The sequence below is a fragment of the Balaenoptera ricei genome, chromosome 3 (assembly GCF_028023285.1).
Source record: "Balaenoptera ricei isolate mBalRic1 chromosome 3, mBalRic1.hap2, whole genome shotgun sequence".
Lineage (NCBI taxonomy): Eukaryota > Metazoa > Chordata > Mammalia > Artiodactyla > Balaenopteridae > Balaenoptera > Balaenoptera ricei.
In genome coordinates this window covers 118074059-118100475 of record NC_082641.1, presented here as the reverse complement: position 1 = coordinate 118100475, position 26417 = coordinate 118074059, and the positions used below count along the sequence as shown (strand labels likewise).

At 49.6% G+C, this 26417-nt stretch overlaps 1 protein-coding gene across 1 annotated transcript; it reads right to left on the bottom strand.

Annotated features, from left to right (window-relative positions):
- Positions 1–3875: 3875 nt before the first annotated feature.
- Positions 3876–16489, bottom strand: SLC4A9 (solute carrier family 4 member 9). Its single transcript, XM_059919510.1, is given in 24 exon segments — positions 3876–3929; positions 4279–4434; positions 5046–5219; positions 5479–5549; positions 7739–7809; positions 8525–8703; positions 8851–9012; positions 10229–10342; positions 10472–10659; position 10835; positions 10873–10931; positions 12195–12451; positions 12621–12754; positions 12928–13093; positions 13256–13372; positions 13738–13892; positions 14250–14337; positions 14593–14750; positions 14903–14958; positions 15394–15441; positions 15444–15491; positions 15777–15881; positions 15884–15936; positions 16290–16489. Coding segments are annotated over 24 exon segments (2814 nt in total).
- Positions 16490–26417: the final 9928 nt, after the last annotated feature.

The following is a 26417-nucleotide window of genomic DNA, read 5'->3' as shown; positions in this document are numbered from 1 at the left end:
TTTAATAACTTTATGCCAATAAATATGAAAACTTAGATAAGATGAATAGATTCCTAGAAAAATTCAATTCACCAAAACTGGCTAAAGAAGAAATAAAGAGCCTAAAAATCCTATATCCTGAACCTAAAATGGTGCTAAAAAAATACAGTTTTTCCCAGAGTTGAGGCCATGGAGCTTATGATGAAGCTAACCATCAGAGGCTGGGTCGGGTCATACTGTGACCTGCATTCCAAAAAATTGGTCAAGTTACAGATTTGTTTACTTCAAAGGTGCTGCCTATGTGATGAAGAGGAAGACTAGGACTCTTCAATTTAAAAAAATTACATTTAAGGGTAACTTCCCTGGCAGTCCAGTGGTTAAGACTCTGCACTCCCAATGCAGAGGGCAGGGGTTCAGTCCCTGGTTGGGAAACTAAGATTCTGCATGCTGCACAACATGGCCAGAAAAAGAAATAAGTAAAAATAAAAAAATTTAAAATTATATTTAAGAACTTGATACTTCATATTTCCTTTCTCTTACTGATATAGATATCACTGTTTTAGTATATTCCATCACCAGTGAAAAAAACACACTACTGATTTAGGCCCCCATTATTTAAATCCTTATTTGGGATCATTAATTTATATTAATAGACTATGTACTGTCTTTTTCATTATGTACCTTCCCCAAAAGTTACTCTCAACTAGTGCTACAAACTGTGAAGCAGATTTCTTAAATCATTTTGGGAAAGCGTGGCAAAAGAGACGGCACTTTTCATTTTTTAGGATAGAAAGTATGATTTTCTCGTCTCACTGATGTTCACTGAATATTTAACAATCATCTGTTGCATTCATAACATTTCTGCATCATTTATTCAAACACTCTTTCTCAAAACATTTATTGAGCAAATGCTTTTTTGCCAGGGGCTGAAACAGCCATAATATTATAGAAAGAGGAGGCTCAAGTCTATAAAACAATTTTTTTTTTTGATTTTTGGCCACACTGCGTGGCATGCAGGATCTTAGTTCCCCGACCAGGGATCGAACCCGTGTCCCCTTCAGTGGAAGCACGGAGTCTTAATCACTGGACCACCATGGAAGTCCCTATAAAACATTTAAGGGAGGAACTTCTCAAATTATTTGCCTATTAGTCACCACCTGTAAATTCTCTCCAGACAACATGAAGCCAAAATTACCAAAAAATGCTGCTAAAACCCACCCTGGACCAACTGAAATAAGATAAAGATAACATTTTCAGTAATTGAAAGGCTGTGTGCTTTGGAATCACAGTTTATTGTTTATGGGACGTTTTGGATCTTCATGTTTTGGGGAAAAAACTTTAGGCTGTTAAATAATTCAATAAAAACCTTCATTTTGGGAATTCCATGGCAGTGCAGTGGTTAGGACTTGGCGCTTCCACTGCTGGGAGCCCGGTTTCAATCCCTGGTCAGGGAACTAAGATCCTGCAAGCCAAGCGGCCAAAAAAGAAAAAAAAACAAAACAAAAACAAAACTTCATTTTACCTTTGTTAATTATAACTTAAACTTAACCTTGATTTTCTCCATTCTAAAAATATATAGTCTATAATTTTTTAAAAAAATCTTATAACCATTAACAAATTTGAATGAACTTAACTTTCCTCAAAGCAAGCACCAGGTCCAGATGGCTTCAGCAGTGAATTCTTTGAGTCAACAGTAAAATGGATAATTGAATTGTGGTATTGTCATACAGTGGAGTGCTAAACAGCAATGAAAATAAGCAAACTACAGCTGCAGAGGTCCATATGAATAATTCTCAAAACAATGCTGAGTGAAAGAAGCAGAGAACTCATATACTGTGATTCCACTTATATAACATTCAAAAATAGGCCAAATAATAAATACATAAGTATACATAAATAGATGTTAAAACTATAAAGAAAAGCAAGAAAATAATTACCATAAAATTCAGATGTGTTTATGGGGAGTTAGGGGTGCAGTATGAGAGGAACATACAGAAGGATTTCTGAGGCACTAGGATATCTCTTAACCTGAGTGTTGGATACACAGGTGTTCTTTTTATTGTTACTCTTTAATTTCATTCCTAGGCATATACTCTGGAGAAATTCTTGCACTTGCAGAAGACATTTTATATACTCTTTTGTATATATGATATCTTTTTCAATTTATAAAGTTATTTATTCTATGCAAGAGGAATGTTGGATATGTATGTAGTACCAACATGGGGAAAACATCCAACATATATTAAGTATCAAGCATGTTATAGAACTCAATAAATCTGAACAATATACACTAAAATGAAACACTGGTTATCTCTGGGATGATTTCCATTTCAAAATTATACATTTCTGGAGTGTTCCAATATTTTGCAATAATCTCATTCACCTTTGTGGTCAAAAAACTAAAGTTTATTTTTATATGTGTAAAAAAACTGTTTAAAATAGAGAAATACTTTTCTGGAAAGAGGGACTTTTTTTCCCTTTTGCAAACTGAAAAGAGTTCCCTGACAACCCCCTGACTGTACAAAAGAGAATTTGTGAGGACAGATGTTTCAAAATGGGAAGGGCTTCTAGACTTAGGTTCCTTCAATGGGGTAAAGAGTGAGTGGGGTCTGGTCAGTCCCTCTGGCTTACCAGACTTTCCCAACCACAAAGCAAACCTGCTTGTCCCCTGCCATTCTCCACTCCCGGCTCAGGAGGGTGAAAGAGGTCTTGGCCAGCTGCCTTCCCGTCCTGCCCCAACGTTCCAGGTTCCCAGCCGACTGAGCATCTGGCAGTTAGCCAAAGGCCAACAATGTCCTGACTTCCTGAGTAAATACCTGTGAACAGAGAGAAGACATAGTGGGGTCAGAGCAAGGACTACACAACAAGGCAAAGAACAGAGCCAAGCAGTGATAGGGGATAAGGAGAGCTCAGGAGATCTTGTTCTGCGCCATCCCGTGATTTGCCCTGTCTCCCTCCAGCCCCCAGAATTTTCCATTGCAACTGGTGGGGACTCGGGCTCTTCGGCCTGGAGAGCCATGGCGAGGCGGAGCCCCAGAGAGTTCATTTTATCAAGGGGGAAAAATTCCAGGCTTTTGCATGTACTGTACCCTTTGTCTAGAACGTTTTCCCTCCATCTTATCCTGGCTAGCTTCTGTTCATTCTTCAGATTTCAAATTATGGACCACTTCCTCTTGGAAGCCCTACCCAACTCCCACCACTGTAGCTTCACCACCCTCCAAGAAGAGATCGGAGGCCTCTCTGCTGCCACAGCCTCTCCCTCCCTTAGCCAGCACTATCCCACTCTAACAGTTGTCTTTCCCACTGGAATTTTAACTTCCTGAGGTCCGGGACCATGACTGTCTTACCACTGTGTATCTCTAGTACCTGGATACTCCAAAAGTACTCAGAAAATGTTTTGATAAATGGATGAATAAAATGAAGGAAAGGCAGAGAGGGCAAGTGACAAAGAATCCTTCCACTTGTCTGGAGTGTGGTTCTAAGCAGCCTATGGGAGGAGCCTCCAAGGCAAGGAAAACTGCTGGAGGCTTTATGCTCCCTTCCTCTCCTCCCTGCTCCTTCCCATTCTTTTATCATTGTGCCCTTCCCTCCCCCACCCCCCATCCCTTCCAGTTTGGTGTGAGCTTGAGCTCCCTCTACTGGCCAGACTTCAGTGCCACAGGGAGCCAAGCCCAGGAACCCTCGCTTGTTTCCTTCTTTCCTCTGGAGAGACTCTGCTACCCCCTCCCCCACTAGGGGGTTCAGGAGGGACTGGAGCATGTAGAGAAAACAGGGCTGTTCAGCACACTGGAGCTTTCCAAGGTCTGAGCCCGCACCTCCCCATCCTCAACACCTGGAGCATTTTCCTCACACCCTTACCTCACGCTCAGTTTCCTGGAGCCCCAACTCCATACCACTTAATTCACAGAGATGTTGATTTCCGGAGCCTATGGCTGATACATCAGCTCTGACTATGGAACGGAGATCCGAAGATGAGTTGGGAACAGAAAGACAAAAGACTGAGACAGACAGCAGAGAGAAAGGAACCCAGAGAGTGAAAGGATATAAACCCACATTAAGACAAAGACAAAGATCAGGACTTTGTCCACAGGCCTTTCCACCCACCCTGGGCTCATATGAAGAAAAAATTTCCCTCGCTCCTTCAGTGTGCCTATGTTAATACAGAACAAAGAGGAATGATTGTGTTGATCAGATCTTCAGACTTAACAGAGATATTACACTTTAGGGGCAACTCCTGGAGAAGACCTCTCTCCCCAACCCCTGCCCTGTTCTCCTGAGAGGGCCCATCCTGGAGCTCACATCTTCATTGTCACTTCCACTGAACGAGTACTCTGGCTCCAGCCCCTTCTCAGTGATGCTTCTCTCCTTCTCTGGCATCGGCTCATCCAGCCAGAGGAGTTCCTGTGGTGAGAAGACCCACTCCAATGCCTTTCGGACCCCCACCAGGTCTAGCAACTGCAGGGATAGAAACAAAGCCAAGGGCTGCCAGCAATAGCAGCAGGAACATTAACAACAGTAACATTTATTGAGCACTTCCTATGTGCAAGGCATTGTGTGTAGTTTCACTGAATGCTAACACATTCATATGAGGTAGACATAATTATTCCCACTGTACAGAGAAAGAAACTGAGGCCCTGAGAGTTTAGTAACTTCTCAGAGGTCACAGAGCTGGGATGTAGTAACCAGATTGGTTCCAGTGCAAAGCCCATGGCTCTTAACTTCCTCAGTAAGAACAAAGCCAGAAGCCACTTACATTATCAGCTTACTGAGTAACAAAAGTGCCAGCCTTGCCTCTCCCAGGTCTTCACTTTTCTTCTGGGCTTTATATCCCTACCTGTGGCTGATCAGCCCAAAGAGATTGGGAAAGGAATTGAACCAGGTATCCCAGGTCTAGCCCATCTGTAGTCATCCCTTGGCCATCTTTCTTTGTCCTAGGATTCCCAACCAGGCAGAGCCAAGGCAAGTGACAGAGGGTAGATTCTCCCTCTCGTTCAGGCCTTGGCCACCCTCCCAGGCTGAGTCTCCTGGGGGCCATCAGGACACCACCCAACTCTGCCCCGAGTCACCATGAGGGGGAAGATGATGGCTGCAGGGGTAGACTTGACTATCCAAAGCAGACCCAGGCAGGCAAGCTGGATGGCTGTGAAGAAGTGGACCCTCCTCAGAGGCACATGCCACAAGAGCAGAAGGTCCGGCTGGTGCTTTGCTGGCATCAATAATAGCTGCACCCTCTTCGTGAACTGGGGGAACAAGAGGAGGAGGAAAGCAGGGTGCTCAGGTAGCCTGGAGGGTGTCACTGTTAGCTATCCAAGCCCAGCGTTGGGAACGGTCAGAAGGCTCCCTTGGTCCCCTCCCCAACCACAGCGTGGCAGCAGAGTCCCTGTGGCCAGGAGAAGCAGGAAAAGAGGAGAGGAGGGGAATTGGCAAATGCAGGCAGGAAGTACCAGCGGGAAAGAAAAGGAGAAGAGTGGGGTTACTTGGTGATTTTAATGGACTCACCTGGATGCTGCTAATTGCTGTCACCCCCATGTATAGGAAGATGCCATAGAGCAGAGGCATTGGGATGAACTGGTAGAGAGAAGTGGAGAGCTGGCAAAGTAGTTCACCTCTGCCAGCTGCCCAGATACCCACCCCCCCAGGCTCCACCCCCAGCCTCCAGCCTCCAGCATGTAAGCATACCCACTTTGTATTGCCTGATTTCATTGAATCTTCACGTCAATCAGATGCAGTAAATTCTATAATTTTCTCCATTTTACAGATGGAGAAATTGGATTTCAGAGAGGCTAAGTAACTTGCCCATTACCTCTCTTACCACTCTTCTCTCTCACATTCCTCTCTGCTCTCTCTGTTCCTGCTATACTGGCCCCCTTTCCTTTCCTCACTATGTCCAAGTTTACTTCTACCCCTTGCAAGGCCTTTTGCTTTGCTATTCCCTCCACTTATGTTTCTCTTTTTTTCCGCCCGACCAGGGATTAAACCTGGGCTGCCAGAGAATTCCCTATTCCCTCCACCTAAAATGCTCTTCCCTAACATCCCTCTCACTACTCATGCTTCTCACTACTCATGTCATAACACCCCAGAAAGGCCTTCATTGACCAGCCAATCTAAAGTAGGCCCCTGGGGACTTCCCTGGTGGTTGAGTGGTTAAGAATCCGCCTGCCAATGAAGGGGACATGGGTTCGAGCCCTGGTCCGGGAAGATCCCACATGCCACAGAGCAACTAAGCCTGTGCACCACAACTACTGAGCCTGCGCTCTAGAGCCCGTGAGCCACAACTACGAGCCCATGTGCCACAACTACTGAAGCCCGCGTGCCTAGAGCCCGTGCTCCACAACAAGTGAAGCCACTGCAATGAGAAGCCCGCATACCACAATGAAGAGTAGCCTCTGCTTGCTGCAACTAGAGAAAACCTGCACGCAGCAATGAAGACCCAATGCAGCCAAAAATAAATAAATAAATTTATAAATAAATAAATAAATAAATAAAGTAGACCCCTGGTGCTCTTAATCACCTTGCCCTCTTTTATTTTTCGTAGAAGTTATCACTATCTGAAATTATCCTAGTTTATTGTTTTAATTGTTTTTATGTGTCTCCTCTCACCAGAATGCAAGATGTGGATGATCTGTTTTGATCACCGCTATATCCCCAGTCCCTGCAAGAGTGCTTGGCACATGGCTTATGCTCGGTAAAAATCTGCTGAATGAGAGTCACCTAGTTAGTCAGCGGCTGATCCGGTCCATCTGACTCTTTCAACTACTCTACTCTCACCCAGCCTCCATGACCTTTCCCTCCGCTAACCTCTTGTCGTCCTGCCTGTGAATTTGTGTACCATTCTCCACATCCTCCTTGACTGCTTTGCTGTCTTGGCTTGTTGAACCTTTCTGCTGTTACTTGTTGCTTAATTTTTATTCATGTGTATGTGTTGCTGACAGGGGCTTGGTTCCATATTCTTCTTCAATATTACTCCCCTCCCCACCCCTTTCTCCCAGGTGCCTCGCAGAGCCTTGCACACAGTAGGTGTTTATAAACATCTGGTGAGGGAGAAGTGAAGGGGTTTTGCCTCAAAGTTTTTCTGGGTTGTGATGATCACACTCTTAGTCTAAGGCTCATTGAGAGTCTGGAGCAAGGGTAGTACTTGGGCCCTGGGGATGGTGGCATGTCTGCACCCTGCTCCACTGGGTAGAAAGCCTACTGGGTCAGAGTTTGGGTTCTCAGATAGGTCTGAGAAACTAGGTCTCTTGGTGGTCTCTTTTTTTTTAAACTTTTTATTTATTTTATTGGGTCTTCGTTTCTGTGCGAGGGCTTTCTCTAGTTGTGGCAAGCGGGGGCCACTCTTCATCGCAGTGCGCGGGCCTCTCACTATCGCGACCTCTCTTGTTGCGGAGCACAGGCTCCAGACACGCAGGCTCAGTAGTTGTGGCTCACGGGCCCAGCTGCTCCGCGGCATGTGGGATCTTCCCAGACCAGGGCTCGAACCCGTGTCCCCTGCACTGGCAGGCAGATTCTCAACCACTGCGCCACCAGGGAAGCCCTCTTGGTGGTCTCTTGTAAGCTCCTTAACCTCTTTAATCTTCAGGTTCCTCATTTTTAAAGTGCATATGCCTCTCAGTGGTAATGTGAGGATTAAATGAGACTATGTATGGAGAAAACTTAACACAGTGCCCAGCATGCGGTAAATGTTCAGCCAATGTCAGTTCTTCCTACATTTATTATTATTACTGCCCTGCCCCTGATGCTGGCTTGTCTGACTAAGGTAAGTTGAGTACAGGTGCCAGGAAGATGGAGATTCCTGTGAGGATGAACACCGCCAGGCCCGTCGGCCTCTGCTCTCTGTGGGGAAAGGAGGAGTTAGCTAGGGTCTGGGAGAGCCCCTGGGGTGCCCAGGCTGGGCACACTGGCCAAACATCACAACAGACCCTGGCAGGAGGGAAGCAGAGGGATCCCCTGAGAGTTACCTGGCAGGGAGGGGACCTTAGCTTGGTGTGAAAAATTGGCAGAGAGGAAGGGACAGGTCACTTCAATACGGGGGTCCCAGTCCTCTTCAGCAGCTCAAGCTCAGAGCTGCTCTTTGTTTTTATCTTTTATTTTGATGGAAAATTAGCATTTTACACTACCATAAAAACTTCTGCTTCATAATTTGCAAAGTTGATTTCACATACTTTCGACAGTTAGACTGTGTTTCCAACAAAATTGTTTTTGTGATGGTTACTTTGTAATATCAATGAGGTGCTTCTACACTGAGTGGGGATGATTAGGTACCACCTCATCCTTGCTCAGCCCCAGCTGCCTCCACACTCATATCCATGATGCTCCTCTGGAGGCCCCTCCCAGTCTCATGGCTGAAGGAGGAGAGGGGAAGACCTGACTCACCCACCTCAGAGCCCAGAACCCACCCATTCGCCCCACAGCAGTGCTCATGGGGCAGTGAGAGAGCCCTCTGGAGTCGCCAGCTTACAATTTAAGCTGCCCAAATAACTCTGCCCTGTACCCAATACCCCACCTTGCTGCCCACGTCTCATTCCAGCCTCCTGAATACTGGCCTCACCTGATGCCCAGGAAGCTGGGAGCCTCCCCTGGGGCACAGGCTCTGCTCGCTCTCCGAAGACTGTCCATGTGGGCCAGGGAGATGACAGTGGATGAGACACACCAGGGCAGCCCAAGAGCTGATGTGAGCCGCATCAGCACGGCCACACAGAGGAGGTCCAGCTGGAAGCCAGCTCCCTTCTGCAGGTAGCGGTGGGGCAATGAGGATGAAGCTAGCCCAGATCTGAGCCCTCTGTCCTCTGGGGTGGGAGAGGGGGAGCCTGGACCCCACCCTGGAGCTCCTGTCCCTTGGGCTAGGGACCTAGGGTCTTACCCAGCAGGCCTTACCCGCAGTCTATATTCGGTGCAGTTGGGGATGACCCCTGCGATCTGCTGGTCCATGAAGATGAGGATAGACAATAGCAGGGCAGGCAGGGCGGCTGCCACACTCAGCCACCAGGGGTTGGCTCCAAAAGGTGACACCAGCCAGCCACGTCCAGGGAGTGTGGGCTAGGGAAGGGCAGTCCGTGGACAGGTTGGAGAGGGTATCTCAAGAGCACCTCACCTGCACACTCCAGCCTTGGCACTCTTCCACAACGCCCCCCCTCATCCCCCCCACCCCCCCCGCATGCTCTAAGACACTGAATGCTAGGTGGGAGCAGTCTGTATGTGCACAGCTGGTTCAAAGCATCCCAGTGCAAGGATGGCAGAGGGCAGAAGGAGGGGGACCAGCCTGGGGGTTGGGCTGGAGCTGGGGGCTCTGGACTTTGGTTCTCAGGGTCCTTCCCTCCCTGCAAGAGGAGGAGGTGGTGGATTAGGCCCGCCCACACTTCCTGATGTACAGAGAGCTTCTCCCTAGGCACCCCACACCCCCATCCAGCGCTGGGCAACTCAGGTTCAGACCTGCCTTGATCTGGGGCAGGGGCAGGGCTGGGTGTGTCTGCGTCTGCTCTGATTACAAGCGTCTGTGGGGGGCAGGGCTCCAGTTGCTGCCTTGGGTTCTGAGCCCCTGAGGCTGCCTCAGTTGGAGCCCCCGTGCTCTCCTGCCCTGAGGGAAGCTGGAGGGGAGGTCTCCAAATGCACAGGCAAAGTTTAGGTGCTAAGTCAGTGCTGAGCCTTGTCCTGTGCACTGTCATGCCCTGGGCAGGGAGCTCCAGCTTTACTGGATCAGAGCAGGCAATCGTGGGTGCCCAGAAGAGTTTGGGGAGTAGTGTAGTGGGTAGGGCCATGCCAAGAGTAGGGAGAACATATAACAACAATAGCTAGCATGTATTGAGGTCTTGGTATGTGCCAGTCCCAGAAATGTGATAGTGCTTTGCACTATGATCTTCTGTGAACCTCAAAACAACCTGTGAGGTAGAAACTATGGTAATTTATTATTTCCATTTTATAGATGAAGAAATTGAGGCTCAGAATGCGGGTTAACTTCCCTAAGTCACACAGCTAGGAAGTGACAGAAGTGGAACTCAGACCTAGGGCTGGCTGACCAGAACCCATTCTTTTAACCCCTTACCTATAATAGTAGCTACCTACTCTGTGCTTGCTATGTATCTGGCACACGATGTGTCCTCACAACAACTCTGTGAGACCATTATTATACTATTTCTATTTTATGAGTGAGAAAACAGAAGACTAGAGAAGAAGTATGGGATCTATTCATCTTCCTCCTCTAGGGTCCTTTCTGTTGGCCCTGCTTTGCCCTCTGCCCTCCACTCCCAGCTCTCACCTTGAACTCTCTGGGCACCGTGAGCTTCAGCGTGGCTAGGCCCAGGAAGGCATCGAGGCCACAGCCCAGCAGGATGGCCAGGACTGAGAAGAAGTCACCCAGCATCTTGCACACCTGGCCACCCAGCAGACACTCAGTCAGGTTCAGGCCACCATCCCCTTCCTTCTGCCCCCTTTCCCATTTGCAGACAGGGCCCAAGGCCAAGAGCCAGTTCTCTCCCACAGAAAGAGAGGTGACACTCACCATGGAAGGGAAGAAGCAGCTGGTCTTTACGTGCTTGAGGGCCATGGCAAAGAGGAAGGAAGTAACGAAGAGGAGAATGGAGAAGAAGGCAATGTCTGGGACTGTATGACAGCCAGGCCCACGAGGATGGCCTCCCTGCCGGGTACACTCAGGTGGGGGCAGCAAGGATGCATTGACTAGGCCTAGGTCTTGTGTGGAGAGGTGGTCCAGGATGGGGTTATGGGCAGTGAAATAAATGTCCACTGATGTCCACTGAGACTGAGTACACAAGATAGGAGATCTGCAACCATAGCAAATGGCTGGGCCTCAGTGACCTATGAGGGGTGGGAAGAGCCTGGTACTACTGACTTCTTTGGTCTCCACCCTTTCTTTCCCAGGCCCTCCCAGGAACAGGCCCTCACCACGCTGAAGATGCCATCTCTGTCTTTTGGCTTTGTGCTTGTCCACTGAGACTCATTTCCTGGAAGGAGAGAAGAATTCAGGTGGGGACTTCCCTGGTGGCACAATGGTTAAGAATCTGCCTGCCAGTGCAGGGGACCCGGGTTTGATCCCTGGTCCGGGAAGATCCCACATGCTGCGGAGCAACTAAGCCCGTGTGCCACAACTACTGAAACTGCGCTCTACAGCCCGCGAGCCACAAATACTGAGCCCGTGAGCCACAACTACTGATGCCCGCGTGCCTAGAGCCCATGCTCCACAACAAGAGAAGCCACGGCAATGAGAAGCCCGTGCACCGCAACAAAGAGTAGACCCCGCTCACCACACCTAGAGAAAGCCCGCGCACAGCAATGAAGACCCAACGCAGCCAAAAATAAATAAATAAAAAATAAATAAAATAAATACATTTATTAAAAAAAATAAAAAAAGAATTCAGGTGATTTTTCCTCCCCTGGGAACCTTCTCCAGCCCAAATCAGGAGCCTAATTTCACAGGTCCAGCTGAACCAGAGAGTTCTTAGTTCTGACTCATCTGTCTGCTGACTCCGATCACTACCAAGTCTGTCCTCAGGACATTGCCTCATGCCCTTGTCCCTTCAAATTCCCTACCTATCTGTAACCCAGGTGCCCGGCACAGGACTGGCCAAAGCAGACGCCCAACAAATGGATGAGCACACAAATCTGTGTGTTTCCACCAGGGCCAGAATTAGTCTTGTTCATGCCTAGTGCAGAGCCTGGAACTCTTGAGAGGACACCTCTTCCTCAGTCCTGGTCCACGTGGAGGGAAATGTGCAAGTGTAATACTCCACGCTCCTCTCCACCCAGTCAGTAACTCAGCCCAGGAGAAGAGCAGTGATTTATTTGATTGGTGAGTTTGGGAGAAGAAGCTGGGCATGCCTGGCCCTGCCCCTTCCTCTCCCTCTCTAGGGAGTAAGCTGCCTGCACCCTGCGTGCATTTAGCTCTGCTCCTCTAGGGTGAGACAGTCCCTCTCCGGTGCAGCCACGACTGGGTGGGTAAGTCGATCCAATTTTGGTTTCATCATTAGGAAGCCCATATACCCATAGATACAACCATGTTCTTCTCTCAGCACTGGCAGAAATAAAGATATTGGGCCTGCTCTGTTGACTTATTTTTCATCTGACTCAGAACCACAATAGGGAAGAGTGCTGCTGGTTACTGGGTAAGTACTCAGCATTTTGCTGAACTTAACTAAGGGGGACAGTACGGGGACAACCCTTCCTGCATCCTCCCTTATTTTGCCAAGCTCCCTATTTCCTTCGCCCACCTCCTGGGTCTGAGTACTGGCAGCCATAGGCGGGAGAGCCAGGTCTCTGGATGGGATAGGCACGGGTCAATGTCAGCATTTTGCCCACGGCATCATAAATGAAGATGAGGCTGATAAGAGCACAGAAGCCTTCCTCGGTGAAGCGGGTAAAGTAGCGCACCAGCACACTGGCCTCTGTGGCCACCAGCACCAGGCAGAAGGGGGCCACCCAGATGCCCACCCACAGGCAGAAGGGGAGGTAGTCCAGGCTGTGATCTCTGGGGGATGAGAGACAGGCAGGGCTTGGAAGTGCCCATTCTGCTCCCAACCTAATCCGGGTCAGGTGCCCCTGGAACCAGTTTCCGCCCTCCCCTATTGACCCAGCTGAGACCAGGCTGAGGGTGTGCTAGTCAGGTGAGGTCAGGTGAGGTGGGGGAGTTCTCTTACCTGCTGAAGGAGAAGAGCAGGTGTTCAAAGACTAGCACTGGCCCGGTGCTGCTGAGGATGGTGAGGGGCTGGCCAGCCATCAGGAAGAAGGCAGCTCCAGCCACTGCCGTGCCCAGGAAGCTTTCCAGCACCCCCTAGAAGCCAACAGTGGGCCCTGTCAGCACAGGACCCTGGATTCCTCAGCCCAGGAGCCAAGCTTCCGAGGAGCCTCCTCAGCCCAGCCATAGACCCAGAGGAGGGGGAAGGGCATGGCTGGTGGAATACCAAAGCTACGCCTACTCCCCACACGCCCACCCCCGCCCCCCACTTGAGCACTGTCGGTGGCTTCTCCCAGCAGACCTCCGAAAGTGATGGCGTTAGTGACGGTGGCCAGGTAAATGCAGAGCACGGCCGAGAAGCACTGGGGGCGCAGGGCGTCCAAGAAGTCGCTGGGGTACCACGAGGCCTTCCGGCGCACGTCCTGGACAAGGAGCCTCCCGCCCGTGGGTCATCAGTGATCCAGGTTCCCGCATCCCACGTCCCTGGGGCCAGGTGAGTCTCCCCCGCCCCCCACAGTGAGCGCCCACCTCGGGGCCTGTGTGACTCCTCCCCCCACCCAGGACAGCTACCCTCGCTCCCACCCCAGCTCGCCTCACCTGCCAGTCCGCCGCAACTCCGGGCTGGCCGCGTGCGGCCCGCGGCCGTGCCTGTCCTCAGCCGGGGTCCTTCGCCGGGCAGAGGTGCCCTTGGGCTCCCACAGTTGCGAGGGGAGCCTGAGGACAAGGGGAACCCGAGTTGGCTGAGGATCCCCGGCCAGATCGCGACTCGGCGCCGGAGTTCGCGGCACCCTGCCCCCTGGCGGCGGCTCGTGTCTCTGCTGGCTGGGAGCGCGGCTCTGACCGCGGAGACCTGGGCCTCGCTTCAACAAGGTCCAGGTCACATTCTGACCTTCTAACAGGAGTGAAAGCCAGGCTCCGGCAGGGGAAGGTTCAAGGTCTCACAGCGACAGAGTGGTCCAGCAGAACTCAGGTCTGCCCCTTTCCTGTCCCCTCCCCTACCCCACTGCCCCTCCTCAACAGTGGAACTGGACCCAAGGCCTTTGGGGAAGGATCTCTAGGGCATGATGACCCCCAGATACCTTTTGTGCTCAGAGGACAGACATTTAGGTGGGGGAATCTGAGCTGTTGGGTCCCATCGACCTAGAGGGAGCACTGTCACCTCCTCTAGGAAAGCATCCAGAGCTGCCAGAAGGTCATGAAAGTTGGTGGCCCACTGAACTGACCACTGGAATTGCTTGGGATAGGGGCACAGAGGGGCACTAAATACAGATCTGCACCCTTACATGCATTTTCACAGTTTCAAAACTAGACACAAGTCACATAGGCAGACGAGTCATTCAAGCATTTATTCACGCATGCATGCATTCAGTGAGTATCTGTGGGTGCCTACTGTGTGCCAGCCCTGTGCTAGGTAAGGGGTGGAGGTGCGGTGGTAGCCAAGGGAACTTCAGTCCTCATGCTCCCAGACATGAAACCACACTCTGCTTCACTGCTGTACTGATCGCACGTGGAGAGTCCATATACTCACTGACACAAGCGTGCACACACGTATACGCACACACACATACACACACGTGCCTGCCCAGCTCACCGGGTCACTGAGGAGGATGGCCACTGCCCGGCCCATCTCATGGTAGCCCCTTCCCTGTGTGGGAGGGCCAAGGAGAAGGCCGAAAAACCTGAGGAAGGAACCAGGTCCCAGAGAGAGACAGAGGCTGCTATCTCACAGGGCAGCCCTGGCCTCTGACCTCACTACCAACCCCATATACACGCTCCTGTGCACACCTTCTTTGCAGCACTGACCGCCACCCCTCCCTGAGTACCAGTCCCCATCCCCACCCCCAGAGAACTAGACCCAAAGACCTCCTAATCCCCTCGCTGGTAAAGGCCTTCTCTGGGCTCCAGGATACCCGACCCCCACTCAGCAGCGTCACCTGCTGGGGAGAGGCACCTCAGTAAAGGGCCCCAGCACCACTGGATCCCGCAGTCGCACAAAGACCCCCACTGGCTGTTCCAGGAAGCCCAGCTCTCCTGCCAGCACAGCCCCTGCTTCAGCCCCTGGTGGGAGCTTCTGTCTCAGAGGGTTCTGATGCTGGGTTGGGGTTCAAGGAGACACAGAGAATGAAAGGTTATTCAGGGAAGGGGATGTTGGCAGGATCTTGCCTGAGGAGGAGTCCAGTGGAGGGTGGACCTCTGTTAATCCCTAACTCCTCTCCCAGCCCTGCCCAAGGAAGTGCCACAAACCTGTTCCTTCAGGGGGGCTTCCTCCTCGTGAGAAGCCTCTCTTGGACGAGCAGATCCTACAAAACAGGATTATGCGATGATTAAGAGCACAGGCTTTTGGGGTGGATCCACCAGGGCTCCCTGACCAGCTTTGCCAAGTTGTGAAAACTGGAGCACAACTTCCCCCTCTGCTCCTCAGTTTTCTCATCACTAAAATGGGGATAATTGTGGTATTACCTCCCAGGGTGGTTGTGAAGATTAAATAAGATACTGTGCGTAGACCTCTGGCACAGTGCCTACCAAGAACATCCCTTCACAGAGCTCTGGCTGTTGTGATTCTAGCCCCTCCATTCTTCTCCCCTCACTACTACCCCTGCTTCTTCTCACTCATGAGTCCTGGGTTGAGGTCCAAGCTGAGGCTAGGCCACTCTTGGTCCAGGAAGGTGCAGGGGAGATCTGGGACCCTCCCACCCCAGGGTTTTTGGTCTTGGGCCCAGGGAGGGGCCTCTCACCTCAGCAGGGGCTGGTGCCTGTGGTCTGGATGAGATGCAGGGGTCTCTCAGCTGCCCTCTCAGCTCTGGGCTCAGCGACTCCACTCTGGTCACCTGCTCTGGAGAACATAGGTGGGGCTCCCACCCTTTCCTGTGAGCTCCCTGCCCCTGAACTCTCCCCTTTGCCCTCTGCTCAGGTCCCTTTCCCTTCTGAGAGTCTAGGGAACGCAGGGGCCAGTGAACTTTCTCTTCACTCTGCATTTCTATCTCTCCCCTGTGACAGGGATGGGTAATCCCCCAGGGTGGGGCGGGGTGGGCTCTGGAAAATTCCAAAACTTTGTGGGGGAAATCTTAGAGAAATGGCCTGGATGTCCAGGCCCTCCCAGCAAAGGGTCCCAGCATACCCGCGAGCTCCAGGAGGCTCTGAGCTGGACAGTCCAGCAGGACGAGGCCCTTGGCCATCAGGCTGTGGAGCTTCTGGAGGCTAGGCAGTGCCACAGTGGGCACGGGGGGGCGCTCCACCTGCCTGCACCCACTTCCAACTTCTCCTCAAACAGCACCCACCTGTGGTGAAGAGGGGCGGACAGTGTTCCTGAGGGCCTCTCTCCCAGGTTCAGGAGTGGGGACACAGGAGAGCTAGGGAAAGTGAGACGGTGGGGAAGGTGCAGGCCCAGTGGTACAGAGTATGCCCCTCCCGGGCAGTCAGCCCTCACCTTGGGTCTTGGGGAACTCAAAACCAGACTGCAGAGAAGGCTGAGCACCATAGAGGGTGAGGGTCTGAAGTGGGGAACACAGGAAGGAACTCCTGATTGGGAGTGAGAATACCACCCCACACACGGGAAGAGCTGGGAGACATGGAGGAGGCCCCAGTGGGGGAAGGGGAAGGGCCCCATAAAACTGGCCTGGGTCCCACTCACCTGCCTGTCTCTCTCCACTCCAGGGCCTGGGGCCAGCCCAGCAGCTCATTCAGCTGAATGAAAGGCAGAGGGTCCTTGGGTACCCCCTGTTCCCTGCTGTCTGTGTCTAAGGGGCCGCCAGGGCCACTGTCTAGCTCTCCTGTGGGTACATTTTCACAAGCACTGGAGACTTCAAACTCCTCCTGGCCTGGCAGCTTCATCTCGGTGAGGCTTGCACAGACTCTCAGGGACTGGTGTGGTCCTAGGTTCTGAGGCCAGGGGCCTAGGTTCTGAGCCCCAGGGGCCCAGGGGCTGCAGTTATAATGCACCCCGCATGTAGCACAACACAAACAGCAAGGCCTACTGACTCCAGAGCCAACCAGTCACCTCCTCCCCTGCTTGTTTTCCCCATTCCCTGCTAGCCTGAGAGTGTGAGGCTAGCTTGACGTTTCCCAGGCTCTCCAGAAATGCCCAACCTGGGGCAAAAGGGTGGTGAGCATTTCCTGTGGGATCCAGTCTGACCCCACTGCATTTTGTGTAAATTAACAAGAATACATCGCTGGCTTGGGTCTTAGGACTGACCCCCAGATTATACTACCCACTACTCTGTACCAAATACAAACACCAAATACCGTGGACTGTTTTGAGTGTCACCAACACACCCTGAGGGCACCCATTTGGACAAACAGAGACCTAATAAATAACTGGGTCTATAGAAGTCAAGCAGGCTAATGGAGAAGGGAGATAGCAGGCAGAGGCCCTGCCCACTAAATGGGCTAATGATGGAAAGTGGAGGCAGTTCATGAAGAACAGATGCCTGAGTCTTAAATTCCTTTGTCCAACAACACCTGGAAACTTCCTAATTTAGCTGTGTGCCTGGGGTCCACCTCTCTAACTCAGCCCCCCAGTGAGGATGGAGGAGCCAGCTAGGGTGTGTGTGTGGAGGAGTTCCTGGCACTAGATGAGCAAGGGAGAACGTGGTCTATTAGCAAGTCCTGTTGGCTCTACCTTCACAGTAGTTCCGGAATTCAACCACATCTCCCCACTTCAACATGGTCACCCTGTTCCAGGCTGCGATCATGTCTCACCCGAATTATTTCAATAGCTTTCTAACCTTTTACGGTGATCTCTCTGCTTCCACTCTTCCATTCTCCACACAGCAGCCATAGGGACCCTCATTTTATTATTATTATTTTTATTTTTTTAAATACATTTTCATTTCACTCAAACATAGAGGTTCTTTTAAAAGGCAATCAAGCCATACAACTCTTCTGCTCAAAACCCACCCAATACATTCTCATTACTCTTAGAAGAATAATCGAACTCTGTCATGGTCTATAAGATCTGGTCTATAGTCTGGCTCCAGCCCTCCTGCCTCCCTGATGGATTCTCATACCGTTCTGTCCTTGCTCCCTCCTTTCCAGCCACACTGGCCTCCCTCTGTTATGTGAAGCCTGTTCCTGCCTGAGGGTCTTTGCAGTGGCTCTTCTCTCTGCACGGAAGGCTTTTACCCCAGATCTTCACAGGACTGGATCCCTGTCACCTACGTCTCATCTTAGATATTACCTACTCATGGAGTCCTAAGTTTCTCCATCACATTTCTCTGTTTTTCTTCCTGGCAATTATCACTACTAGTAACTGCCTTGTTTATTTATTTTTTCAATCGTTTATTGCCTGCCCCTCCACACACACACACACACACACACACACACACACACACACACACACACACACACAGAGGAATGTACCATCCACGGAGCAGGTATTTTATCTATCTTCTTCACCACTGCCCCTAGAGCACCTGGTGGCACTCAATAAATACTTGTTCAATGAGGTCATAGCAAGGGAGGGGCTGGGAAATGAGCTGAGCTTCTCATTGAGACCACATGAGGGCGCTGCTCCCCGCGGAAACGATCGCTAGGGCCGCTCCCTTGGGCCAAGCGGCTGGGTTTGCTTCCCAGAGCGGACCCACTAGGGCGCAGAGATGGTGGGGATGGCAGGAAGGGGTCCTTGATCCTCCGCCTTGCCCTGAGCCACTGCAGACTGGCCTGGCGGGATGGGGTGCGGGGGAGCGCAACAGCGATGGGGCGAGAGACCCATCAGGCTCATCTGAATGCGGGTCAACCTCTCCACTAGATCCTGGGACCCATTTCCTCTCTGAAAAATGGGACTCAGGCTGGCCCTCCTCACCAACCCCAGGTCTGGACTTGGGGCAAATATCTCAAGTCCAAGGAGTTCCCAGGGCAGGAATTAGAGGAGCGAGTCACTATATTACCGGTTGGGAATTGGGTGCTGAGTCTGATGGGGAAGTTGGTTTCAGTCCCAGGAAGAATAGAAACTGGCCTAGGGCTTGAGAGGGCGGGGAATCCCTGTGACCACCCCTTCAAGAATGTGTCCCAACCCCAGGGGCAAGTGACTCAAGGGAGCCTGAGGGGGACAGGCGCTGGATTTGGCATGAATAGCCCCTCACAGGCACAGCCTCCCTTCCCTCCCCCATTCCAGCTAAAGTTCAGAGGGTCTGCCCTTGCCCTCTCTGTGGCCCCAACTACTCTGGCTCCCCAGGCTGCCTGAAATAGAGGGCCACCATGCCTCTACCCTCCCTGGGCCCTTCTCCCTCTTGGGTCTCAAGTGTCCTGAGCTGCACAGGTTGGTGACGGAGGTGAGTGAGGGTCTGTCTGTGGGCATCAGTGGTCTCCCAGACAGGGCCAGTGAAGGTGTGCTGTCTGGGAGAGCAGCCCTGGGCATGAACCCTGGAAAATACCCTGGCCCAGGAATTCAAAGACCTGGTTCTCATCTTAGCTCAAACACAGACTTGTTGGGTGTCCTTGGGCAAAGCCCCTCCCCCCTCTGAGCCTGTTTTCTTCCACCGAAACTGAGACAGTTGGAGTAGATGATTTCCAAGGTTCAAAGTAGATCTTTAGCAGTACACTGAACTGGCCCTGAGGGGGAGGAAGCGGTATCACCAACTGGCTGCCTGGGTGTAAATCCGGGCTTGGTCACTTTCTAGCAAGTGGAGAAGAGATTTACCTTTGCAGAACCTGAGTTTTCCTAACAGCAGAAGGGGAATAATAAAAGTGCCCACTTCATAGGCTTTATTAAATGAAACAATGCATGTAAAATAGTCCTGGTACATAGTAAACACAATAGAGGGAGGCTGTTATAATTAAAAGCTATGAAAATAGCCACTTCCAGAGTGGGGAAGAAAGAAAATATCATATAGTGAAATGTCAGTTGCATCCAACCACTGTGCTAGGCACATTATCTCATGCAATCCTTATGACAAGCTTTTAAAAAACTCAGTTTTTTAAAACTTTTAATTTAACTTATTTTAAAAAAACTATGTGAGTCTAATCATAGAAGAAGAACTATAGAAGAAGTTGTAAAAAAAAGCAGGTCTCTGGCTGGTACCTTTCATCCAGCTTCCCCCAATGGTAATATCTTCATAACAATAGTATAATATTCAAAACCAGGATGATGACATAAGCACAACACTGTTAACTAGACTGCAGGCCTTATTCAGATTTCACTTGTTTCCATATGCACTCATTTGTCTGTGTGTGTTTGGGTGTATAGTTTTATGAAATTTTATCACATGTATAGATTCACTTACAACCAGCTGAGCAAATTGCTCAGCCTCGTTAAGCCTTGGTTTTCCCATCTATAAAATGGGGGTGGGGACTTCCTTGGTGGTGCAGCAGTTAAGACTCCGCACTCCCAATGCAGGGGACCGGGGTTCGATCCCTGGTCAGGGAACTAGATCCCACATGCATGCCACAACTAAGAGTTCACATACCTCAACTAAGGAGCATGCCTGCCGCAGCTAAGACCCGGCACAACCAAATAAATAAATAAATAAATAGAAATGGGGGTGAAGATACTATTTTCCTCAGAGAGCTGTTGTGAGAATTAAATGAAATAATGTATGTAAAACTCTTAGAACAATACCTAAAATGTAGTGAGTGCTCAATAAATTTAAGAGTTTTTTTTCCAGAAAAAAAGCACATTTTTGAAAAATGACTTATAATACATAAATAATTCGCATTTGTTCTAGAGAAAACAGAAAATGCTCATAAGAGTAAAAATAACATAAAATAAATTTTCAAATGCCCTTTTACCCCAAAATAACCACTGTTAATTTTACTCATACCACAAATTTGAGGTATATTTCATTATTCTTACTTTATCATAAGAAAACTGAGACTCAGAAAGGTTGAGCAATTTGCCACAGTCACTGAACTTATGAATGAGGAGCTGAGATTGAATGCACGCTCTTGCCTCCAGGAGCTCACAGCTGGGGCCAGCAGACAGGCCTATGAGTCATACCAATCCAGGGCAGACTGGAATGAACAGCCACTGCTGGTTTCTGAGTACTTGCTATATTCCGAGCACTGCCTGAGCACCTTGCAGGTTATCTCAGTGAGTCTTCACAGTAGCCCTTTGAGGTAGCTAACGTTCCCATTTCTGGATGAGGAAACTGAGGCTCAGATAGATATCTTGCTCAAGGTCAGAGCTAGGGGCCGGTGGACCCAGGGATCAGAAAGGTGTCAGTCACATGCCTCAGCCCAAGCTTAAAGCCTCCTTTCTGAGGGATTCAGACAAGATGCTAGGAGAGTGTCTGGGGAGGGAGAGTCTCTCCAGCTGGAGCTTTGGGCGTCTCTCATCCTGGAGCTGGGGGCCCTTCTCTGACCCCACCTTGACCCCAGACACCAAGATCCAGCCAAGATTTGGAGTGGACCCTGACAGCTGGAGCCTGCTTCCACTTGTCACAATGCCGACACTCCATCTGGAGTGGAGGGGTGAGAGCCTTTGAAAGGAAGAGGCAGAGGAAAAAGAGAGATTGAGTCTGTAGAGCAAAACCACCCAAGCCCACAGTAAACCGCTTTACCTCAGGCTTTCCGGGCGCCTCTGACCTAGACTGCCAGACTCAGGAAGTGTTGGGAAGGCAACTGCAGGTATGTGATTATTGAGTTTCAAACTAATTACTTGTGCTCCCCTTACTTCCAGAAAAGATTTAGACAACAAGAGACATAGAAACAAGTAAATATTTAAAGAATGATTAAAGAGCCCCATAATGAAATCAGATTGGAGAAGTAAGAAATAATTGTCTTCAAAATGCTGGACTGGGGATAATCACTGCAACTGAGCACCAAAACTTAACTTTGAGCTTCCTGGCAGTGGATGCAAAAAGGGAACATATGAATTTCACACCTGCATTATTTCATAAAAGGAAGTACCTATACCAGATACCAGATGAGCCAAACTTCCTAACACTGAACTACAAGAGGAGTTTATTACACCTCATTCAGGCACTGGCCAGGGACCTTATATCTAATAATATCTAGAACAGCGCTTTTACAAAGGATACAGATATTCATATTCCATGTGAACATCTCTTATGTTAGTGGTTCTCAACCCTTTCAGAATCGATATTTCCTTTTTATAACAAATACATTAATGTCCCTTTACTATTCTGAAATGAAGTTCACAAATAATATCCTAACTGCACAGTTACTCTTTAAAGAAAGTGAATACCCTAATTAATATAAAAGGGGTGATTTAAAATAAAATAATATTATTTGAATAGGCAAATGCTTGGTCAGACTACTCTAGAAATCTCAGTGAAGTTGCCCATTGTTTGCACCTACACAGACTTACCTTGAGTGTGACAACTACAAATACTGACACAGGTTTGTCGTTTGGCAACTCAAATAACACCAAAATGAAAACTCATGCTAATTTCATTCCTGGAAAAGTCAGTGCAAAAACTCTTTTTGCATTTTTGTGTGAATTAGAGATAAGTCTAGGCTCAAGTAATTATAATCAAGAGTTTCACCCATATGAGTATCTGGCGGGACACTCAAAAGCAGTGGAAGTTGGGGCAATTCTTAACTGTGTGTGCCTGATGTCTTTCCCCCACAAGTGCCTGAGGGCTCCCCAATCGGTGACAACCAAAAACTCTCCCACAGATTCCTAAAATATCCCCTAGGAGGTAGTTTCTCTTCCTTTGTGAACCATTGTCTTAGATCAACCTTAAGTTATAAAAAAGAGCAAATGGGAATTCCCTGGCGGTCCAGTGGTTAGGACTCCACACTTCCACTGCAGGGAGCACGTCCCGATTCGTGGTCGGAGAACTAAGATCCCGCAAGCCACGTGGCGCGGCCAAAAAATAAATAAATAAAATAAATATAAAAAGAGCAAATGGATATTGTTAAATTGCAGCTCTGTGACCACATTTCTAAGAGGAACCAAACTTATACATGCCTGGTACAGGATGTGATGTGACCTCGTTCCAAGGCTGAGCTCTGGAGACGTTAATAATAGTACTGACCTATTTATATAGGGCTTTCCCTTTTGCCAAGCACTTTCAGAGATGCTATCTCCTTCAATTGTCACAAGAACCCCCTAAGTAGATTGTTATTCTCCCCCCATCTGAAGATGAAGAAGCTGAGGCACAGAGAGAAAATTATCACACCCTGTAGATCAGGCACTGTTGATCGTCATAGAATTGTCTCAGCAAGACTTTTCACAGCAGCACGACTGCTAACAATTCACTATGGACATCACTGGCCAGTGCCTGAATACAGAACAATTGTTTCAAACCTTCATTTTATATGGAGGAACCTGAGGCTTGAGGAAGGAGGCGGGTTGTGCGATGGATGAGAATCACTTGCCTGTCCCTCCAGTGAGCCATCTGTGCTAGGGGATGACGGAAGGGGTAAAGTCCTGGGACTGGAGATTTAAATCTCTTGAAGCCACAGAAATGGGCCCAGAAATGGAGGAGGATGGCTTGGAATCCAGGCATTCGCCAAGCACATCATAAATATCATTTCCTCAACATCTTCTGGGGATGACAGGGATTTCAGATGTCCCCTTAACACATCCCCCCCCCCACCTCATCCATTCCTATCTATCATCCTATTCAAATGGATCTTGACCCCAGGCAATAAGACATAAGAGCCTCTCCACCCCCAGGTGCACAGGAAGTATTACCTGGCACTTCCTCCAGGGGCCCCAGTCAGCATAGGAGGTGCAAGGGGACTCCAAAGGTCAGGCCTGAGTTCAAATCCCGCTGCACCCCCCAAATTGCCTGATCAACTGGCTCTGATGGGGATAGAGACGCGGATGAGAGAAATCAGCCTGGGGTAAGAGAAATGACCCCTTACCCTGAGCTTCCAAGTTTGGGTAACCAGGCTCATGGCCACCTGGTGATAGAAGTACCCTCAGTGGAGGAGCCCCTCCATTATCCCCAGCCAGCTGAGTTCTGGGTCTACTTGGGACTCACTTTTCTGGTCAGAATGGAAGGAGAAGGCAGCTGAATCCCATCCCCCAGGGGGCACATGCTTCTCTCTGAGCGATGAGGGCTGCTTTCTTGGGTAGCGGTTTCTAAAACTTGGAGTGGCCCTGCAGATCCACCAACTCATTGGTAAGAATGGCCATCTTGCAGCAGAGAGGGACCACTTCAACTGAGGATGACTGGCCCAGGTGAAAGCAGCACCTTACTAAATTCCCACTGGAAGGAAGGGAGGGAGGAAGAAAGGAAGGAAGGAACAAAGAATGGGAGGGAGAAGTGAAGGAAGAAAGGAAGGAAGGGGGAAAGGAAGAAGGAAAGAAGGAAGCATTTTTCCTAACTGCAGCTGTCACCAAGTAAGCACCTACTATGGGCCAGGCATCATATTCTGCTACTATTATTATCCCCATTTTACAGATACGCAAACTGTAGATCAGAGAAATTGACTAACATGTCCCAAGTTAGAAAGCTAGAAAAATAGCAGAACCTGAATTTGAACCCGTGGCAGTCTGGCTCCCGAGAGCGTACCCATTTCACTAGCTGCCCTGCTGCCCTTACCTAGGCCTCCCTCCAGTCTGTGAGGCAGAGATTCTTAGCACCTCCCCCCAAGAAAGATGGAGCACTGAGCCTCAGTAAAGCTGAGGGTGTTATTGTCGGTAGAGGCAGAGAGAGGGCGGCCATCGTCTCATGCATTTGTTCAGAATAGTGTTGAGCTTTAGAGCACAGGCCCAGGAAAAAGAGAGGAATTCTAATTGAGGCTGAGATTCTTACTAACTGGGTGGCCTTGGGCTGTTACCTGTTTTTAGCCTTACCCCTTTAAAATAGGGAGGAGTATCTAGTCTTAGGGCAGTTGTGAGGATCACGCAAGATCATGAGCACATGGGAAGTGTCATTACTTAAAGTTCTTCTGCCTCTGCCTCAGAGGTTCAGATTTTGTTCAGATGCTTAACTCGTTATCCTAATTATGCAGACCAGTGCTTCAGAAACTGGCTGATGTCAGAATTACCTGCCAAAAGTGTAAATGCTTGGGACCCACCCCAGGAAGTTTTGAATTAGGAGGACCTCTTTATTTTAAATAAATTCCCAGGTAATTCTGATGCACAGCCAGGTGTGGGAGAACCAATCTATTAGCATAGACATCTCAGCCACAGTGGGGAAGGGACTCAGGTGGGTCCCCTCTCCAAGTCCCCTTCTCCCCTTTCTTGTCACCACCAGCACCTCCTCCCCACTGGCTTGCAAGTGCTCTCCCTAAATGAAGGTCTGTATGGCCTAGCAGAGTCAGTGACAGTGTCCCAAAGAGCCTGTCTTTCCAGAGGCCTGGGAACCCAGCACAGAGCTGGGAAGCAGGATGCCAAGGTTTCTGCTGTAGATTTGCCCCGTTGTGACTCACTGGTGGCCCAGGGCCAGTAGGTTTCTAAGCCTCAGCTGCCCATGGTCCACAGATAGTCAGGAAAAGAAGAGTGGCCTGTCTGCTTCCTCAGGAGTGTGTCCCTAGCACTTGACTGCCAGAGAGCAGGTGGGGTAGAGAGGCCTGGGTAGAGCAAGGGGAAGAGATGAAAGAATCCTGCATAACTGTGTTTTCCCACTGACGTCTCTCCTTTGATGCTCACAGTGATAGGAAATAAAATCCAGCATCTACCTTGGGCCTGTAACATTCTCTGTTATCTGTCACTAGCCTTTGCTTCAATGTTATCTCATAACCCTCCCTCCTTTCTGGCCCTCTTGCTGTTCCCTGAGTGCTCCCAGCTTGTTCCCATCTCAGAGTTTTTGCCCTATTTGCACGGCTTAGAATACTTTGGCAATGGATCATCACAAGTCTGGCTCCTTCTACTTATTGAAGCATCAGCTTACAGGTCACAGGCTCAGAGAGACCTTTGCTAATCAGTCACCAAGTCTAACGTGTTGTCCCAAGCACTGGGACACAGCATCCTATAGTATATCATTGAATTTTAACTTTCATCTTAGCACTTGTCATCATAGGATCTAGTTTCCTTTTTAATTTACTTAATGTGTTGCCTGTCTCCCCCTACGGTAGAATGCAAGCTCCATAAAAGCATATCCTTGGCTGTCTTATTTATTGCTGTGTCCCTAGTGCCTGAAAAGTGTTCAGTGATTGTTTGTGGAATAAATGAGTTAATGACTTTGCTCCAGCATGAATCGTGATTCCTTTTTCTGATTAGAGGACACCCAAAGTTCTGAGAGAAGTGACTGTCCCAGAACCATTCCAGGCCCTTTATATTCTTTTTTCAGGTCTTTCCCATAAAACCTGGCTGACACACAAACCTAGCTGGGGTGAGGCTCACAGGTGTGATGAAAGCCTGGAGTTGCCCCATGAATGGGCTAAGACTGATGTGAGGGTGAGAAGGCGGAAGGTCAGAGTGTGTGAAGGGAGAGGCAGGCTGGGACAGGAGAGCAGGGTGTGAAACTGGCAGTGGTGAGGGGAAGAGGGTGACTTGGCTGTGTGTCAGGAAGTGTTTCCCTCCACCCTCCCCTGGGGAGAGCCCTGACCCCAAGGTGGCTTCGTCTTGGGGAAGCAGGTTGTCAGGCAGCTGCTGAGGGAGAATAAAGGTGTGGCCTGGGTGGTGACAATCTACTGAGGTCCTAGGCCCAATACTGATCACCAAAAGGAGCAATCCCACAGTGGCACTTGGCCAAATAGGTGACAGGTGAGCTTCCTCCTAAAAACCAGCCCAACCACACATGGAGCCTCAGACCTGTGGGGAAAGGAGAGAAAAGAGGTCTCTAAGGAAATGGAACAGTCAGTATAGAATGATTAGTAATAATAATGATAATAATAGGTCACAGTTATGACAATATGTCTGGCCCTGTACTAACTGCTCTATATGTGTTCCCTCGTTCAA